A 20,167-nucleotide genomic window follows, 5' to 3' on the forward strand; every position below is an offset into this window, starting at 1 on the left:
GGGGTCCTAAAATTTGGTGAGCACAGCAGCATAGCAGGTCACAGCACTCACTTTTACAGAATTGAGAACAATTTTGGCAGCTAAATGTAAGTATGTGGTAGAAAAGAGACCAGGTTTTAGTTTTTATGTGTTCCTGTTTTGGGCTCATTTTAAGTGATTTTTTTAAAGTCTGTGCAGCAGACCTAGAACCAGTCTGACTGTACTTTGCTACATGAAAAAAAATTACTTGAAGCATATTTCTAGACACTAGCTTCTAAACAAGCTGCCTTCTTCCCAAACCCCAGTTGCTGTGATTACCGAAGTGACAGGTGGATTTAAGCTTTTCTCTGAACATTGTGCTGCACCGAACTGCCCGCGTAGAGAACAGGAGTTGCTGTGATCACCTTTGATGGTGTTGTCAGGCTTTCCTTCCTACGTTAGTTGTGAGCCTCAAGAGGATTTATCTGAGCACTCTTGTGGCAGCTGCGCAAGAAAGAGGAGCAGGGGGCAGGAAAAAATGACACAGGCGTTGGGCCCAGGGGATGAAATGGCTGCGGTGCGTACGTGTGACCGGTGTGCGACCCCTGCGCGGTGTAGGTGACAGGCGCCCGGGCACAGCTGACACGGCAATGCGCAAAGCTGCCGGCGTTGATGAGGTTCCCGAGCTGGGGCCCGCCGGTCCCGGGCCGGTCCTCCGCTCCCCTCCCAGTGGCCGGAAGGGGCGGGGCTGCCGTGGCGGGCAGGCGGCGGAGGGATGGGCGGGGGCGGGGCGGCGGTTTCCTCGGCAACGGCGGAGGCGGCTGGTGGTGGCCGGGCCCGGCCGACATCTCGCGGGCTGAGGTCTGTGCCGCGGGCGGCGGGGAGGGGAGGCGGCCGCCGGACCGTCCTGGCCTCCTGTGGGCGACCCCCGTCCCACCGGCACGGGCCCCGCCGTCCCGGCCTGGGCGGGGGGACTCGTAGCCGCAGCCGGGGGCGGCTCGGGGCAGGAGCGTCCGCTGCGAGGGGTGCTGCTGCGGGGGGGTTCGGCGGCGGGGGAGGGAAGCCCCGTCCTGGCAGCTGCGAGCAGCCCGGCCGCCGCTGGCGAGGTGCCGAGCCCTGGCTCCTCGCCCGCTCCCCCCGAGCGCGGTGGGAGGCGGGGGTCCTGCAAAAAAAAAAATAAAAATCAACTAGTTAGAGTTTGAAATAATACTAATCTGAAAGGGCCTCCTGTGGGTGGCTTGGGCCGCCTTGGTGCCTCAGCGCTTGCGTTTGAGTGATCCACGTGAATTAAATGGACTTGTAGTGCCGTGGGGCTTGGCCGGGACTCGGCGGGCCGCCCGCTGCCATCGCCGCCTCAGAGGCGCGGCGGGGCTGGCGCTCCGGGGGCCGGTGCTTCGGGCTCAGCGTGCTGGGAACTGGCGTCGCGGGCAGCGAGGCCTTCCCCGGCCGCCGGCGGGGCAGCGGGGCCGGGCCGGGGTGTGCCGGGGGCTCCACGCTGGCCCCGCTCCCCTCCGAGGGCCTTACGTGAGGGCTTCGTCCTCCGGAGCTCCGCTGGCGGTTAGTCACAAGCAGCGTTAAGCACTGGTGCCTCAGGCCTACAGTTCTTGACAAAGGCCTGTGGAGTTTGACAAGTTCCTGGACCAAACTCTTATCTTAAATAATTTCAGGACGTGTCTAACATATGCTGTATAGCATTGTAGGCTCAATATCAGATGGCAAAAAAAGGGAACCTGTGCCAGCTGTAACTGCTGTAACTCTTCACAGCTGAGAAAAAGAATGGGAGAAAAGGGGCAGGGCAAGAAGTCAAGGGTATGTTTTTTCTGTTGTATTCTTAATGACTTTGCCAATTGTTATGACAAACTGCTAGAAAAAATGCCTATAATTAGAATGTGGCTAGGAACTGTTGTCAAAGAATGTCTGCTTAGGCTTTTGGGTTTAAAAGTGAAGCCCTACAAGTATCTTCTAAGTGCTTTCATTTTCTCCTTTTTCATTTTAAGAGTACCTGCAAGGTTTGGTGGTTTTTGGGGTTTTTTTGGACCTTACTGTCTAGAATATATCGATAAGGCTCTTGATTGGACTAGAACGTAATGTGTTTTGGAAGAGGGTTTTGTCAGGTTAACTTGATAATAAGCAGTAAGCCTTAATCTGCTTTCAGAATTGTATGTATATTAAAAAAGGAGTGGGACATAAAGGGAGTTAGAAGAAAAATCATGATTTTTTTTTTTCTTTGGGGGAATTGCTGTAACTAACGGTGGGCTTGTTTACTCTGGTGACAACTATGTGTAGCTGTTACACAAATAGCCACTCAGATCACTACCAGTCTTGAATGAAGGTGCACTAGATAAAGCTTTAAAAAGGTTCGGTATTAAAAAAGAAAAAATCATACTGTAAACAAAGGTGGTGGCTTACATGACTTTATTAAATTCAAAGATTTTAAAATTATTTCTATTAAAATGCTGTTAATCATCATTTTGTATTCAGTTAGCGAAGAAGTGAGACCAAGCACTTGTAATAGACATTTTTTTCCTCTTCTTCCTCCTGCCATAATTTTCTGGGGTAATTAAGATTGCAATCCAAGTTGCCCAGTGCTGTGTGGGGGTTTTTTTTATTAAGAGAAAAACCAGCCTTCACCACTCCACAAAATTCCTCTGGCATTAATTTAAATGCTTTACTAGTGAATGGATCACAAATTTTTCAGCTGTGTGATTGCTGAAATTATTCTTGGTGGAATTCACTCAGGATAGACGAGGGTTATCCTCTTTGCAAGGTATGTTCAGCCAGGTACCGCAAGGGAACGCGTGATGTAAGCTCCTTGAATATGCTGCTGCCAGGTAACTTCAGTCAGTGTCTGGGCAGGAGTAGGAGTTTGGCATCTACCTGACATGTGGGTGAATGTTATGGTGTCTGGCTTCATGTCTCTTAGATCTATTAAAATCAGTTTCTATTTGTAGTGAATGAGTTCCTAATTTATACATGTTAATAACGGCAACGCCTGTTGCAATTAGAGTTTGAATTGAATTGACAGAGGGTGCTTTATTTACTTCAGGGTTCAGTAAATTCCATAGCAGGTGCTGAAGAAGGGAAATACTGTTTTGCTTTGTCATCTGAATTATGAAAACTGACTGGACTACTGATGATTTGAAGTAAAATGTAATGGTCTTCCTCTTTTTCGGTTTGGAAGGTAAGGAGGCTTCGCAGTTGTGCTCCTATTTGGGCTGCTCAGAACAATGGCAGTATTGCTGCGCAGTGACTGAAGGACACTGCATTATATGGACAGGGCTATAAACAGCCAATCTACTTTTGTATCGAGGCCTCTTCGCTATAATCAGCTTATACTCCGTTTGCTTAGTATACCAAGCAAACCTGCTGTGACAGGGTTTGTACAGTGTCATATTCACACTGTCTTCTAAAAGTTTAACGACTGCTTCGCCACATGCCCGCCTACGGTGCTAGCGCTGCCGTACACGTAATGGTTTTCCAAAAGCTATTTCCTTCTCTGATTTTCTGAACAACAGGTGATCCCTGTGTTTTTGAGCTGGAATTATGGGATTGTTTGACAAGCTAGCAGGATGGCTTGGGCTGAAGAAAAAGGAGGTTCACGTTTTGTGCCTTGGCTTGGACAATAGTGGCAAAACAACGATCATAAATAAACTTAAACCTTCAAATGTAAGTAAGCTTCTTAGTTCTCTGTTGATGTTTTTACTGCAGAATTGATCTTTAAACTGGTTTTGTATGCTGTTCTACTAAATGTGATCATGGAAAAGATGTGAAGAGCTTTTTGATTTAGTACAGTGGAATGAATGTATTTTCCAACTAACTAAAACTAAATGTAAGCATCCACATGCATATTAAGAAAACATTTCCCAAAAAAACACTGTTAATATGGCATGTTCTTCTACGATCACCCAATAAAGAAGAGTTTATGATGGCTGAAACCTGGATCTGAATCAGTTTTATTAAGTCATTTAAATAATTGCTAGAGGATTGCAGTTACGAGTGATGTGTCGAGCATTTGCGATAAATACAGTTGGTATAACAACTTGTACTTGTTTATGTTTATCATATTTATTTTTATCTCTTCCTGAAAAACAATAGGTATATAGTAAATAATAGGAAATAATGTGAAGATGCACACTTAATGGTGACTTCATCTTTTAAGGCAGAATAGCTTTCAAAATAAGTATCATTTATACTTGCAGTTCATTCATCCAGTGAAAAGTGTTTCAGGCCGCTAAGAGTGCATTGTATTCTGAGCAAAATCTAAAGTAGGATTAATTTGTTTCTAGGTGTGTTTATGGAATAGAAATAGATGAATTTTGGTAGGCATGTTCAGAGCCAGAGGCTTGTGCATGCTGGTCGTACGCATCTAGGAAACCATGATTTCTGCTGTTTACATCAGGATGCAACTTTTGTTTTTTAATTTCCATTGAACTTTTCCTGAAGAGTACCACTGGACACTGTTCAAAAAATGTAATGTGGTAAAGGGTCTGCTACTCCTTCCGTTCCTGGCCATTATTCTTCCACTGAAAATTAAACAGATTTATAAAGAAAGGTTATAAACTGCTTACTATCTGCTGCCAGTCATTTGGGAGAAATGCTACAATTTGTACCAGGCAAAGTATATATTTATGTAATTTTTGAGATCTTTATTGTAGCAGGTTTTTTATGTCATGCCTTAAGCAGTGAAGGATTCCTAACCAGAGTTGAACTCAAACGTCAAGATTTATCACAATAAAAAATAGGTATGAGGGAAGGTTCCAAGGGGATTACACAAATAGAATAAATAGAACTTGTTTGCTTTACTGTAAATCGTGTAATGAGAATTTACTTCTGAATGTTTTCATTTAATGTGATGTTTTAGGAGGGTAGCTTTGCATACAACTCCTGTAAGTCTTATCGTTGTAAGACATGACAAATTCTCCAATGTGCAACAAATGTCATTAGATCAGACTTGATGAAATTGTTTATTTTTAGTAAGTTCAATGGACAGATGATTTTGAGCTCTGGATCAACTCGGTCTTCTTAAGTACTGCTGCTTTGCCCTAGGAGCAATATATTAGGTGTCTGGCAAATACAAGCGTTTCTGCATCTGTTTGCAGTTGTTTCTTCTGGGCCTGATAAATACATTTGAAATAAACGTTAAAGAAATAACACCTCTTGTGCTCTGCACAAATCTTCCCTCGGTGACCGGAACCATTGACTAAATTGTTTATGATGGTGGAATGCCATTTTCGTAATGAAGCTGCAGGTGAACAAGCTAAGATTGCTTCAGCTGTATGCGAGAAGTCAACTGCTTATAGATAGTGTTTTTACTAAGGGACTCTAGAAAGTCTATGAAACCATTGCACGTGACTTTCTTGGACAGCTCTGTAATCTAAGGAGTGTGACCTACCTCTCTGCTCAGTATCGATGCTCCTTAAAGGAGCTATTCTGTTGTACCAACTTAACTGTTAGGTTCCTTGGCTAGCTCAGCAGTAAACCTGGTTATCAGACACATCTGTCAATAATGCTTTATGTTTTGGCCATTCCTCTGTGGTAAATGGTGATTTCTTCCAGTGGTGTAGTAGTCTGAATAGAACTATGGTTAGGCTGTTGTGTAATGTCCACTGTGTAATTCCCACCATCAAGTAGACTCCTCCAGCCAGTGGATGGAAGCTGGGAGTATGGCCAATCTAGTATCTTAATGGAAGTATACCCTCTTTTATTTAAGAGCCTTAGGGTATCGTGCAGATTTGTTTGGGCTGACATTGCAATTTCCAAAGTGCACAAATATTGTGAACTTTGATCTCAGTCATAATCCTCAAGCTGTTATCTTCCATGTTAACCTGTTCCCTGTTTATTTCATAGGTAATATCCACACATACGTGAGTACACAGACTAATGTAAAGGGTGGAATCCAGCTCTTGAGGCTAAAGTGTCTTCAGTGCACTTCTCCAATAGCATTCACTGTATTTCCTAGAAAATACAAAACCTTGATTTTTGAATTACTGTAATTTCTGGGAACTTTTTTAATATAATGTATCTGGATTTGTAGAAAGTTTTTGTATTGCACAGCTTGGGGAAAAATAGATCTGTAATGTATTCATGTTTCAAATATATTTCAATATTTACATTTTCTAACTTGATTGTAAAATTTGTACTTCCTTTTCTTTAAAGGCTCAAACTCAGGACATCGTTCCAACAATAGGATTCAGTATAGAGAAGTTCAAGACCTCCAGGTAGTAGTTTCTTTTATTTTCTCCATTTAGCAGAAGTAATTAATATACAATAGTTGTACTTAATTACCTCTTTCAGTGGGATGTAACTGAGTATAATGTGTGGTGATACAATGGCATGACATGCAGTTTGCTGAAATATTGTAGTACCCAGGAGTCCTAATCATGATCTAGGACTGACAGTGTTAGAATATATTGTATGTTTTGTGCTGCTATAAATCTATATATGTGTAAAAAAAAAAAAAAAAAATTCTTTTTGCAATAGTGTGTAAGCATCTGATTTCTGTCTGTTAAGAATTTCAGGATCAGGCACTGTTACATACTTGAGGAGAGACAGTTGCTTCTTATATTCCATTAAGCACTCTCACTGGACGGACTCTGAAGAGATTGCAGTCTAATCTCATTAAATGAAAAATGGTGGCTACAGTATTAGGAACGTAAAGATGTCAGGGACAAAGGTCAGGAAAAGGAGGAAGAAATCGTTAGTTGAATGAAGGCTAAGATTTAGAAAAGGAATGTTGTGAGACAAAGATACTTCAAGGAAGTAACATTAGCGATTATTTTATTATTCCGTAGCCTTCATGGTGTATTTTTAATGGGTGCAGTTAGTCTTCAAGCAGCATGCCCCACTGGATGAGAGATCTGCAAGAAAATTGGTTATTCCTTGACCTGATGTGTGGGACTGATAGGTTTCATGTTTTTAGAGGAGGCCTCACAACTGTATTCTGTCTCAGTAAAGCACGTGGGACAGATTTGTGGTTTGGCTGTGTGAGAATGTAAATTGATTTATATTGCTTTCCTTTATTCTGATTCTGTAGTGGGCGAGATGATCTGCAAATTTACCATGTAGAATGATTAAAAAACCAACCCACAATGCACCCTAAAACCTCATTAATTTAATATTACAATCAAAATACTGCTTGGGGGTTGCTAATAACTTTACACATGGCAGAGCAGCTAGTCCAGACTCAGATGATGTCTGTATATAGAGTAGAAAGGATGTCTGGAGAGCTTCCTTTTCTAAACCTCCTTGTTTTGGTGAGGCCTCCACTCGGGGAGCTATCTGGGGCTACCCAAACCAGGAAAGGCTAACACCAAAGTCTATGTTGCCTCTGTAGGCATGTCAGGAGTGGATCAGAATTTTTTGTCATGTTCCTTAAGTTGACTTGCTGTATTTAGCATTTGGGTGAAATCTCAAAGTTGTGAAGACTACTCTTTGTAGCTTGGTCAGGTCACCTGAGGTAACCTGTTACTACCAGAATGTGATTTTTTTTAATCAAGGCGGAATTTTTTTTTTTTTAAAAAAAAAAAAAAAGCTTTTATTTTGCATACAGAAGCGTTTGGATGTTACTGGTGCCTGTCTAGGGACAGAATTTAGACAGGCTGTGGATTTTAAGTCATGGCTCATCTGAATTTCATTTACTCAACATTATCAACAATATTCAATACTAATGTGATAAAGAGAGGCTGAATGGGAGCTTATATTGTATTTGATGTAACTTTTTACAATTGGTTTAGTTCTTTTATTCAGAGAATAAACAAACACATTTTCCATTGTGAAATACTTCTGTAAGACCACAATACTGAGTAGGATAGCTTCAAGGCAGATGGAGTAACCAGAGTTCCTTTGGGAATCCATCTCAGTTGATTAGGATTGAAGTTGATCTGGCTCTTTTCTGTCAGGGTAGCAAAGAAAATAGTTTGGGTTTTGTTCTTTGTTTCAGTGCCTCATACACTTCTTTTCTTTGCAGCTTGTCTTTCACAGTGTTTGATATGTCAGGTCAAGGGAGATACAGAAACCTCTGGGAACATTACTACAAGTAAGCCTGTCAGTTATTTTAAAGCATTGCTGTTCATATTAGCTGTTGTGTACGTTATGTGAACAGAAGTATGATAATAGCTAGTGGTTAGGAATGATTCAGAGAAGACTTACACCTGGTGTTTGACAGAAGGTCATTCTGGATAAATGCAACTTTTCTTTCTGTTCTAAAAAAATGGAATTTTTTATATGCTGTTAATCAGCATGCTTTTGGGGACATCTTGTTGACTCAAAGGCTGGGGGAGCGTACTAGGGATGGGATTTAAATGTTGAAACCTGAAAACCAATCCTGTAAGAAAGCACCAAGATGAGTTAGGTTCCCTATTTTATTGTACTTCTGTAGGTAAGTGACTTAAGACCCAAAAGGTACTGTCTGATGGCTGAGATGTTTACAGGTGAGGGAAATTAACCTCAGAGAATGAGGCATGTGTAACTAAGAACTTGACCAAGTATTCTTAGATGTTATTTATCAAGCAGGATATTCAGTTATAACACTGTGGTATTGCCTTATGGGTAATAGACACCATTTTCTGGTTTTCTAGCTGCTAACAGAACTTGAATCTTCATTTATGTTGTCTCGTTGTTATTCTGTAGTATCTGATGCTGATGTAAATAAGGTGAACAGTAGTAAACCACACAGAAATAGCTTGCAGAAATAGAATGGAGAAATTCTGCAGATTATAATACTGATTAAATACTAATATTTAATGTGATAGAGCTTAAAGTATCCTTTAATTGAGGATTCATCTCCTTTCTGTGCAAAATATGTGTTAGCAATCTGAAAACTTGTTGTGTGGGTCAAAGATCTTAATTGTTCAAGAGTGTTAGATCTATGTCTCCTAGATCTTTTGGATTTCAATAACTGATGCCATTAGTCTGCTCTCAGAATGCTAGCCGAGTGCTTCATAAGCAAATAATTTTTCTGACTGCTGTATTTAATTCAGTAACTGATCCCTTGTGTGGCATAAACTGCTCTTTTCATTGTAACAGTAAGGGAGTTTCTTAGGTAATGCTGACAGTGAAATGTGCGCTTGTATCCACCTCTGTACTTGACCCAGTGCAGCAGTCACATATTTAAGATCAACTTCTAATAATATAAAAATAATAATGTGCTGTTCAGTTTATAAAGTTAAGCAAGGTTTAATTTTGCAAGAACTGCAAAATGGCAATCAAATCTGATCAAGTATCTGAGTTGCTTTGGAGTACTTGAAGCTTGCCCTTTTCTTCTATCTGGCTTGAAACTGTCTTCTAGGATGTCCTCAAAGTACACTTGTCATAAATATATGAAAGCTTATGTTGTGTCCCTATTACTGTTACTTGTTTGAGAAGTTATTTTTTGGTAGTAAATACATGCTAGGACTCTGATTCCTCTAGAAAAATACTCATAAAAATGCTCGTAAAAACGACTTAAGCTTTTTCAGCTAATATGCAAAAGCTTTATTTGCTGTTAAAGTTCTTCTGTACTCCAGAAAAGAATGGACCTTCTCCTACAATCTTAGACTGGTCAAGTTATTCCTGTTTTTCAGTAGGTCTAGGACTGTTTCCTACCAAAATAGGCAGGTAGATGGTGCTGAGGAGTGAAGAATGTATCCATAATGGTGTCTCAGAGAAATGTAAAATGAACAAGAAGCGAATATTACATGAAAATGTAAATTAAAAGTACTTTTTGTGGGTATTTATAATTGTCCATCTGAATTGGTCAGACTCTATTTTGCTTTCAGATAAGTTTCGATAAATGGAACGTTAAGTCATAAAATCAGTAATAGCCTGAAATAATGAGTTGAATAGTTGTATATATGTTATGACTGTAGACATACTGCCAGCAAAATAGCTTAATAATTTGAAACCGGTGAAAGTTTTTAACCTGCTATTCAAAACAAAAGAAATATCCTGTTTATGCAGACTTTTGTAAAAGTTAATCTGCATATGCCTACTTGTTAAACAGCTGTGGACACACAGTTTTTTTTCTCAAAAGATAATTGACCTTTCTCTAAATAAACTTGTTTTAGTATAAGAAATAAAGAATTTCTACAAAAACCTGTCTTGAGATTTCCTTTTCTGACCACACTGTCAGAATAGCAGTTGGTTATGTTTTCAGAGTTCATTTTTCAGCCTCAGAAGTGAAATCGAACTTTTCTGAAGCGTCTCTGTAGACTGAACTTTGTCTAAGTCACACAGCCAACAACATCATGTCTCAAAAAAATTATGCAAGTTACTAAAAGACTGAATTTCAGAAGTAAGACTGGATTCAAATGTTAATGGTAAATAACACCAACAAAAATTAGAAGGGAAAAAATCAGGTTGGTTTGCTGCTTTTTTTTTTTGGTGTTTCTTCTGAAGCCTTAATCACAGTTTAAGAGAACCTATAATTTGCCTCTTTGCTCTTTTTATGTTATGCAGAGAAGGCCAAGCCATTATTTTTGTCATTGATAGCAGTGACAAATTAAGAATGGTTGTGGCCAAAGAAGAACTTGACACCCTTCTGAATCATCCAGGTGAGGAGGCTTTTTTCCCCTTCTGTCTCCGTATTTGTTATGTTGTCTTAAGAAAAGCCCTATCTGACAAATTCTGCATTCTGAGTACTTTGCAAATATTTTAGCCGTTCATGAATACTAGAACAATAACATTCTTCAATAAGTTTGGGGGGTTTTTGTACCTGTTCACACTCTACAAACTGATCATGCTTCAGTTGGCTACACTGAATTGGATTGGTCTCTTATTAATCAATATAGATCAAAAGTTGCATTGTTTTGAGAAAGAATAGACTTTGACCCTTTGCTTTGGAAGCTGGAGAGCCTCTATGTGCTGACAAATACATACAAAATGTCTTCCTGTCTGGATTTTTCCATGAGGACAGCTAATTCCTTTAATGTAACTTTAAATTTCTTTTTTTTGCCTTCATTATCTCTTTTTTTTTATTATTATTATTATGCTTTAGCCAGAAATAAGAAGGGATAATTATACCAGGATATATAAAAGGATACATGGGTTGGAAGAGGATATGAGAGGGTTCAAGATTGGGTGGTTGGTTTTAGTGTGTTTGGTTTGGTTTTTTACATGAGGCTACACTTCTTTAAGTAAGTTCTGAGATGGGTCGATTCTTCGCTTCTTTGCCCATCTCTATAGCCAACATTACTGGAATGCTTTTGTAAGCAATATGCAATTTTGACTTTCAGCACTTCAGGTAGTTACTCTGACGAACCAGATTATAAAACTATGTGCAGGAAACTTAAAAGTGAAATAATCCTGTAACTTGTTATTTATTAAATTGGTGGAGCCTTAACTTGTGGGGTTACCATGCTGAAAATAAGAAAGGAGAGGCTGACTTGCACTTCTAACCAAAAAAAGTAGTATGTGATAGGGACAATTATGTTACTATGATTTTATTTTCTACAAAGACTGCATATGATACATTAGTTCATCCACAAAGATGCTGTAGCTGAGTGGGTGTGAGCTCACTGGGCCCTCTTAATTTCATATTCAAGGATACAGGCCGCTTCAAATGCAGACACTGAAAAGACAGTTTTGCAAAGGTCAAAGGGGAGGATGAGGTGAACAGAAGGGTGCAGGTGGGTTACATAGAGGCCAGGTAACTTTGTACCAAAGCAGGTATTAACCACAGTGGTAAAAGGTGATTCTGTTGGTAAAATGGAAACCACATAGGACCAAGGGTGGGAGGTAAAGACTGCTGTACTAAGTTACTGGTTTATTAGAAGGCAAAAGAGTGAAATGTTAAGACTGGGGAGATGCAAACTAAGGTAGGGCTTTTCATTTAGGCATTAACAGGTTATTAATGCTGATCTAGCAGGTCAGCACTGTTCAGGTGTTTGTGTGTTTGTGTTTTCTAGTTCTGAAAAATCATGGCTATGGCCACTTAGTACATTCCCTAGAACCAGGAGGGGGCAGTTGTGTATTTCTGCCTTGGAGCAGCTCAGCTCAAATGCAGCAGCCCTGTTCCTGTTTTATCATTTTGGATTTTGATAGGTCACATCTAAGAGAACCAAAGGGAATAAAAACTTCTTCTAATAGTAATGTTTGATAAAAGTAGCTCTTTACTGAATCAATATGAAACTGTTTTACTATATCAATATCTTTATTTGTATTGCTGTTCTGCTTTTCTTCCTGCATATCCTGCTTTCTCCCCATCTATGCTTCTGTCTCTGTGAACCTCCTGGAGTGGTTTAGATCTACATGTTTACTTAAGCTTTAAATGGATGCAGGGTAACAACCCTGAATCAATCTGAAAGTTTTAGCAATCCTTCAGGAAAACAGGTCTCTGTCTTTGCTAGACTTGCCTGAGGTTGAAAGGGAATGTGTACTGGGCTTAGAAGCTGTACTAGCTGGGACTGTTTTGTGAATCAGAACTAAAAATTATTTTTACTTACATAAGTGGACAATGCATTCTACAAATGACTGCTTGTTTAATGATCACTGTTAGCATACTAATTTTTTAATCAAACTTCATTCTTCAACATTTTGCAAGATTGTAGTCTGTAGATTACTTATTTTAGATACTGACTCTTGGGTCACTTGACCTCCAGCACATGCTTCTAAACTAAACTGAAATTCCTGTGAATTTGAAATTCTTTGTATAAAATTGCACATCACACGTATCTAGTGTCTGGGATTTTTTTTAATGTGTTAACTCATAGCTACTTGCAACTAGAAAGTGTTAGCTTTCCATTAATAACTGTAAAAAGGGGGGGGGGGGGGGGGGGGAATACTGTGTAATAGGAAACAACATCGTAAGGTAGGAAATAATGTAAATTTCTGTGACCACCACTTTATTTAGCAAAAATCTTTAAGCATGCATTTATGAGTTTACATTGGGTAGGTTGTGCCCGTTCTTAATTGCTTTAAAAAAAACCCACTAAAAACTCTCCGATTAACTTGGCAATTTGCATGTGTTGTCAACTAATTTCTGTGTTTTTAATTTATCTGTAACCTGCTACCTGTGGGTACCAGGTTTCACTTAATTATACTATAGATTAATGTAGAGGTTTCGATCAGGAGACAGAAAAGCTGTTTAACTGTGGAATCCAAACAGATTTATTGATGCTCTCTGCTTGTATTTTGAGGCTTTTGATTTGTGTTAGAGGATATCAGAGGAAAAATAGCTTCAGATAGGGTAAATACTTGTGAAAATTGTCAGCGTTTTGGTCAGCACTCATGATCTCTAAGTATGGGTAGATAGTGTTGTCTCCACTGATTTTGTGGAACGGTTCAGTAGGGATTTTGAAAAGAACATAATTAGGAAGGTTCAAACCGCTTCAGCATTGACAGTTTGTTGGGTTTTTAGGGTTTATATTTGAAGTTTTTTAAATAAATTCTTAGTTTTTCCTCTGAAATAACTTTTTACTATTTTAAAAAGAGCCTGTGTAGCAATTTTCAATATAGGGGGGTTTTAAGTTCTTTTCACATTGTGAACTGATTGACACACTCAAATCTAGACTTTCTCTAATCCTGTAATTCATCTTTGTATAAATAATATGAAAAATTCTTACAGTTAGTCTTGGTGCTGCTATTTTTGGGGGAGTTTTACACCTGTCAGGTTGAAGAGAGTATGCTTTGTTTCCTTCCAGTGACTCTCTAGTCTTTTGTGGTAATCAGTAAGGCTTATGCTTTTAAATGTGTTAAGTATGCCAAAAATTACCAGTGTACTTGGTTTGGTCTGTAGTTTACACTGCTAGCTGAGAAGAGCTTCTGGAAAAGAAGCCCTTCTTCAAGTGAAGGTAGGATAAGGGATGTCCAGACACATGCATCTTTTTCCTGTTTTATGAAGTGATGGATGCCCTTATCCAAGTACTGTTGCAAGGTTATGAATGAACACAAATCATTTTTCTGTCCATTTTACATATCCAGTCCTCGCTGAGCAGAGATGTGTAGTATTTGTAGGCAGTTGTTTGATCTCCTGTTCCTCAGCTTCACCCGCAACTTATACGTACAGCTTTAAATGTATGTGTAAGCTAGGGGGAGAGGGGGTGAAAGATCCCAAAGCCTGACAGAAAGTTTGTAAGCATTCTTGAAGCATGCATTGGAGGCCATGTGACCCAACAGTATGCATTTTGGTAGGATACAGCCTTCAGAGAATTGCAGTTACAGGTGAGCAAAATATCTTCCTGTATTGTTTGTAGCTTATTACATGTAGAAATTAGTAAGTGTTGCATAATGCCATGATAGTTCTGTTTCTGCTCACGCCTAGATATTAAGCACCGTCGACTGCCTATTCTCTTCTTTGCTAACAAGATGGACCTCAGGGATGCAATATCATCTGTGAAAGTATCTCAGTTACTGTCCTTAGAAAACATTAAAGACAAGCCCTGGCATATCTGGTAAATGTCCTTTTTTTCTACCCTTTTTATTGGTATTACTTTGCACATTCATACTTTAACTCTTATCATGCCACTCAGTATTATATAACATAAATCAACCAGATAAAATGCTGTGCTGCCACATGTGGAAACAATAGTAATATTACGATACTTGCTATCAAACTTGTTTTAAATGCACAGCGCATTCATGTAGACTGTGTCTTGAAAATTTTCACAATGGAACTGTTACCCAACTAACAAAATGGAGGACTTCTAGTGAAATCAGAAAGTAGTGTTCTTATCAGAAGAATAGCTGCTATTACTTTTTGCTGGGAAATTGAGTAGAATTGTTATCGGAATGCTGCTCTTAGTTTGTCTTGCAGATTTCAGAATATCAACAATAATACCTTTAGAGTTTTTTCCCACTCTGCAGATGCTTTAGTAAACTACTGTTCAAAGGCCATTCAGTAAACTGTTCTTGAGTGAATTCAGAGGGGCACTACTCTTTGTACCATGTAATGCTTGAGGGAATTGTAGGAGCTAGTGTCTCTTCTTTCTGAAGGATGTAAGCTTTCATGTAAATAGAAGGATTTTGTGCCAGTGTTCACAAGGAAAAAACCTCTCCTTTTATCAGAAGTGTTTTATAGAAGTTAGATTTTTGTCTTCTTGAAGTCCTCAGATGCTGTAAATAAGCTATATCAGCAGCTAAATGCTGCTGGAAAATACAACTTTCATTTTAGGCTCTTTAATATTAAACTTGACTCCCTGGGTGTGGTTTTGGAATCACTGCTTTTTGTTTCAAATTACACTGATGAATTTCCAAGCTCCTTTTATAGCTAAGCACAGTAACAGTTCAGATTTGCGGCTGTGCTAGATTTCATGAGTTGAAGAATGAGGGGCCTTTAGACAGTTATATCCCCGTGATTCAGAAGGTAGATTTACGCTGTTGTCCGTGTAGCTTAAATATATCAATCTTAAGGTAGCTTAATATATAACATACACTCCTAGAGTTGCTGCTACAGTGAAGTGTGTACTTCCTCCAGTACTCCAGCATTCTTGCTGTGTATAGGAACTGTGTGGGAGGACGGTTGGACTCGATGATCTTAAAGGTCTTTTCCAACCTCAATGATTCTATGATTCCTCACTGTTGTTACAGGTAGTAAACATCTTTTACGGCACAATCTGAGGAGGGAGTTATCTAAGTGGAGTTGCCACAGAACAATGTGGCTGGCTTGTGTGGGAGCTCTTCCAGAACCCCTTATGTTCTAGGAACAATTCCTCTGCCTTGAAACTGGAATTAAAATAGATCACATCTTGAACTGGTGTTTCCAGATTGGGAAGGTACTCTAAAATATATTATTTGAGAAGCAGCATTCTCCATGTGAAGAAAATTTAAGTTAACTGTACTTGATGGTACTTTGCAGTTCCGTAAATTACAAGTATGGTGATTCCACTAAAACCTGTATTTTTACAATGTTTTTGTAAATTGATTTGTTTCTTTCAGTGCCAGTGATGCTCTTAAAGGAGAAGGATTACAAGAAGGTGTGGATTGGCTCCAAGGTATATCATACGTAATTCTCTTGCTCTATTTTCATTCTGTTAAACTTTTTCATTTTGTAAGGTTTTTTCTTTATTATTTCCTTTGTTTTCTTTCTGTCCACTTCTGCTGTCAGATCAAATTACACAGTGAGTACTGATGTTCTATCTCATTTGCCTTTCGTTTAGGTCCTTAATGTACGCAAAACATCATGTCAGTTTCTCTGACAGAAGTGTACGAAATATTAATGCATAATCTTGCAGGGTAACACTTTCTTGTCAGTCATACCAGCTCCTGCACTTCAACTGATTATTGTCGTAGTTCAGTTTGTTCTTTTTTCTTCCAGTCCTGTCCCTGTTTTACATAACTTAATGTTATGTATCAGGAAATGGTGAAAAAGCAGACTAGAAAAATAAGCAAAGTACACAGACAAATACGAGTTTTGATTATTCAACTTAAGTTCTTTACAGCCAAAATAAGAACAGCTTACATCATAACCATCGTAGAATATGCAGATACCTATAGTCACATAGAAAATATCAGATCCAGCTTAGATGATGTAGTACATACACATTTTTAGTTACAAACTTAGTATGGATGCTGTATATCCTTCTGTTGTATGTTGGTAAGAGTCTGGTCTCTTTTGTCCTCCCACGTACCGCTAAATGTAGTGAATAGTGAAGTGTGGTATTGCTTTGGTAGACTCATTCCAATTTTAGCTCCCGAATTGACGTTGCTTCCATTGTGAGTGTGTGAGGTAGCGCCGTATAACCTGCATCCGCGCGAGGGTTTCTGTGTCGCGGCGTGTTCTGCGCTGAGGCAGCCGCTAGATGTCAGCGACCGACCAGAGCCGGCGCCACTGAACTCTGTTCCTGCAAAACGCACCTAAATAACACCCAGCATCGTCCCTGATTTAACATATCTCCATTTATCTGTGGATACCAGACTGTCCTTTCTAAATAGAATCCTTACTGCTAATTAGGAAGAGATGTTTGTTTTACTGTGTTATTACAGAATACAAAAACATTTGGTCATGTTTTTGGAGAAAGGGATACTAGCCAAAAATAGTCTTTACAAAGAGATTTACTGCCCTACAGAAGAACAGTGATGCATCCTCCACCGTCTAAGAGTTCTGTGGTGGAGAACCAGCATCTTACTACTGAGTTTCCTTCACTGCTGTATCCTGTTATCATAGAGGCAGATTCCAAATCACGTACTCTTTCCTAATTTCAGGCATAGTTCTGATTTTACAATATTTTCCTGTGATTTTTCAATGTCTCTGCTTATCTTTGAGGAGCCTTCTAAGTTTCAATCAAATTTTGAGTTGATGGTTTTGTACGTAGCTTCAAGCTACTTAAAAGGATCTCTAATGCTTGTCTAAATATTTTTCTGACAGAATATTTAAGTTGTGTATGTAGATTTTTAAGCACAGCAAGGAGGAGCTTCTGCATAGCTCTTCATAGTTCTTCACTTCTCATGGATTGTTAAACTACTTCATTTTCTGAGCTGAAATTCTTCACGGATGAGCTTTATCTAAAAATTTCCTTTAACTCCCTGCCTCGGTGTCCCTAAAAGCTTAAGAGGAGTTGGGTTTAAACTTGTATTATTGCCTAAGCACTTGCAGTTTGGCAGTTGCGCTTTTAACGAATGAAGACTTTGATATTTCAAGAACAAATTTTTACTACGATTCTCCTCCTTGTTCGTAGAGCACTAGAGGGAACTATTTGGAATAACTCTTTAAGTTATAGTGGTCCCCAAATGACAGCCTGTGGATGCCATAAAATTCAGAGGAGGAAATGACACCTGGTTAATGAACGCACAGCTCTCCTCATCAGCAGTGTTGCTTTCCTTAGTTACCTTTTGCATACCCAAACTAGATAAGGGGCAACAGGGGCAGAAAGTTTTGCCTTTTTTCCCCTAGTGAAGGCTGAGTTTGCACATTTCCCTATTTTGTAATGGGGTTACTAGTGCAACAACACATCAGTAGGGTAAAACTAACCTGTCTCTCAGCAGTCTAGACCCAGCTCACGTTCCCTATTAGTGGGGCAAATTATGCTGACTTCCACATGCTGTAATGGGGATGCGGTACATTTATGTTAATGAAGGAAAAGTTAGAAGTGAATTGAGAAGTGGCAATCAGGCACCAGTATGGAGAAGTGTGGCTACTGAGAGCAAAGAAGCTTTCATGCGAGTTATTCAAAAACAAACTTGCGATTCCTTTGCTATTGGGGAATTAGTTCATGTTCAGTTATGTGGAAGCTGAAATGTGTACAAGGAATTGAAATGCATACTTCATGAAGTAACTTCCAGGCCTTATTCTCATCAGCGGTACCTTGTAAGCACAAAAAAGATAAATGAATTATGTAGAAGAGTCTTCCTGTTCAGTTAGCAACATTTGGGGGAAACAACTTGGCTGGGGAGGAGTTTCAGAAGTGGATGAGAGAGCAAGTTGAAAACAATTCTAACTGCATTGTCCCTCATTCTTGTAACTACACAGAAATATCTGTTAGTGTAGTTCTGTAACCTGGACAATACTGGGTTACGTTTTCAAAAAGCAAAAGATAATAAGAATTCATCTCATGTTAACACTAGCTGTTTCTTTTTATTGACAGATCAGATCCAAGCAATGAAGACGTGAGAAATAAATAAAAGATGTATGGCGTTCTTTTACAAACTTTGTCAGTAGGTGTACAAGTTCCTTGGAAAGGAAGAATGATTTAAAGAAAATGAACCGTTCAGCTAAAATGTACTGTGTTGACTTGTTTTCTTTTAGTATCTCTTCCAGGAAAACTGAATGTAGGCAACATAGCACCTCAGGTATACACATTGATGAATTAAATTGAATCTTGTGACTGGAGAGCACATTTTTTTAAAAGTTTTGTGCTAACAATAGACATCTGCATTCATTTCAGTTTTAGGTGATAATTAGCCATCAGTAAATGCCCCTCTTTTTTTGGGGGGGACACCTTTTGACCAAATGGAAATATTTATTTTCCTGAGAAAGAATAATCACTTCCTGAAATACAGCTGCATGAGATACCTAAAATGTGTAGGTATTTCTGCAATTTTTTTATTGTAAAGTTTGATGTTGGGTTTTTAGTAACCATCTACAATAGGCTTCTAGGGGAATATTTTGATTTAAGATACAAGTATTCAAATGTTCAGTGTATTTGTTATAGATGGTTGCAGATGTTTTTAAGGAACTGCTTTTAATGAAATGTTATGAATTGTTTTTGTGATATGCCATGGTTATATTTGCATTCCCATCAATAAAACTTTAAATATACAACATGCCATGGTTTGGTTTTTCTAACTTAAATATGTTCATTGATGGTCTTCACATCTTAGAGATTTTTGGTGTTCTGTTAGTTTTATTTGGAATTTGTCCGTTTTCCAATGGAAATAGCACTGTATGCTGTAATAAAATGGTGTCTCCTTTGCAAAGCTTTTTTTTTAACTGCATATATTTGTTACACTTTCTAATAAACTGGGCTGCTCTTCCAGATATTTAAGGAGCATATGGTTGAAAGTTATATTTTGGAACATAGTTAAGGGACAGTTCACTAGTTCACTGGATCAGTAATATGAAACATGTCTTTTACTTCTGTTGTGTATAAAAACTGTTTTACTTTCAAGAATAATTTTTAATAAACTTTCTGATTTCAGAGGTGTACCATAGGTAACAAATTAAGCCAACGCTAAGAACTTTATTTTTGTCATGCCACCTCTTCCCTTGTCCGAGAAACAAGCAGCCTGGCACTGGAAATGATGAAGACTATATTTAACTGAGTGATTAGCTGCTTCCTCTGGGAGATGTAATATGTGGGTATTGCAAAAGCAACACCCCCCACACACACACACATTAGCGTATAATATACACAAATGTTCTGTAAGCACGCCTTCTAGGGCTCACTTAATAGCAGAATATTTGGAGCAAAGGGACCTTCCTGAAAGGGTAGAAGACTTTCATGTACTTTCAGTTATTATTAAACAGTTAATTAACTCCCCTGCTTTGCTAGAGGGAAGTAATCACTACTGTAAAAAAATCTTTCTTACAGGATGCTGTAATTCTGACAGTTCAGTTTGTCATGAAAGTGTTTATCTTTCATGTCTCTTTCTGTGACACCATTGGCCTTCTGTCAACTGTGAATCTAAATATCTATACAAAATCAAATACAAAGGAAGAAAGATCATGTAATTCTGAGATGTTTTTCTAACTCTGAATTGTGGGGCAGATAATTTTCCGGTTTACTTTGCACTGGATAATACGGTAACAAAAATAATACTTGTTGGAAACATCTTTTGCTGAGTATTGTAATTATTTTGG

General features: G+C 38.9%; 1 protein-coding gene across 6 annotated transcripts; it reads left to right on the top strand.

Moving 5' to 3' along the window:
- The first annotated feature begins 763 nt into the window (after positions 1-763).
- ARL6 (ARF like GTPase 6) lies at positions 764-19,131 on the top strand. 6 transcript variants are annotated; one of them, XM_074812340.1, is made up of 8 exons: positions 764-819; positions 3,474-3,624; positions 6,115-6,179; positions 7,925-7,993; positions 10,393-10,487; positions 14,195-14,324; positions 15,808-15,863; positions 18,453-19,131. In XM_074812340.1, the coding sequence occupies exons 2-8, from the start codon at positions 3,502-3,504 to the stop codon at positions 18,476-18,478; spliced, it is 564 nt and encodes a 187-aa protein (XP_074668441.1). In that variant the 5' UTR covers positions 764-819; positions 3,474-3,501; the 3' UTR covers positions 18,479-19,131. The 6 variants fall into 6 exon arrangements, with proteins under 6 accessions (XP_074668441.1, XP_074668475.1, XP_074668468.1 ...); XM_074812374.1 differs by having other exon boundaries at positions 6,115-6,176; XM_074812367.1 differs by lacking the exon at positions 764-819 and adding an exon at positions 1,222-1,515.
- The last annotated feature ends 1,036 nt before the right edge of the window (positions 19,132-20,167 follow it).

This window comes from Strix aluco, chromosome 2, assembly GCF_031877795.1.
Source record: "Strix aluco isolate bStrAlu1 chromosome 2, bStrAlu1.hap1, whole genome shotgun sequence".
In the NCBI taxonomy this organism is placed as follows: Eukaryota; Metazoa; Chordata; class Aves; order Strigiformes; family Strigidae; genus Strix; species Strix aluco.

Bases quoted from the DNA above. Each gene is read 5' to 3' on its own strand.
- ARL6 (XM_074812340.1), top strand. From the start codon at position 3,502: ATGGGATTGTTTGACAAGCTAGCAGGATGGCTTGGGCTGAAGAAAAAG. The intron at 6,180-7,924 runs GTAGTTTCTTTT...TTTTCTTTGCAG, and splicing joins AAGTTCAAGACCTCCAGGTA to CTTGTCTTTCACAGTGTTTG. The intron at 7,994-10,392 runs GTAAGCCTGTCA...TATGTTATGCAG, and splicing joins CTCTGGGAACATTACTACAA to AGAAGGCCAAGCCATTATTT.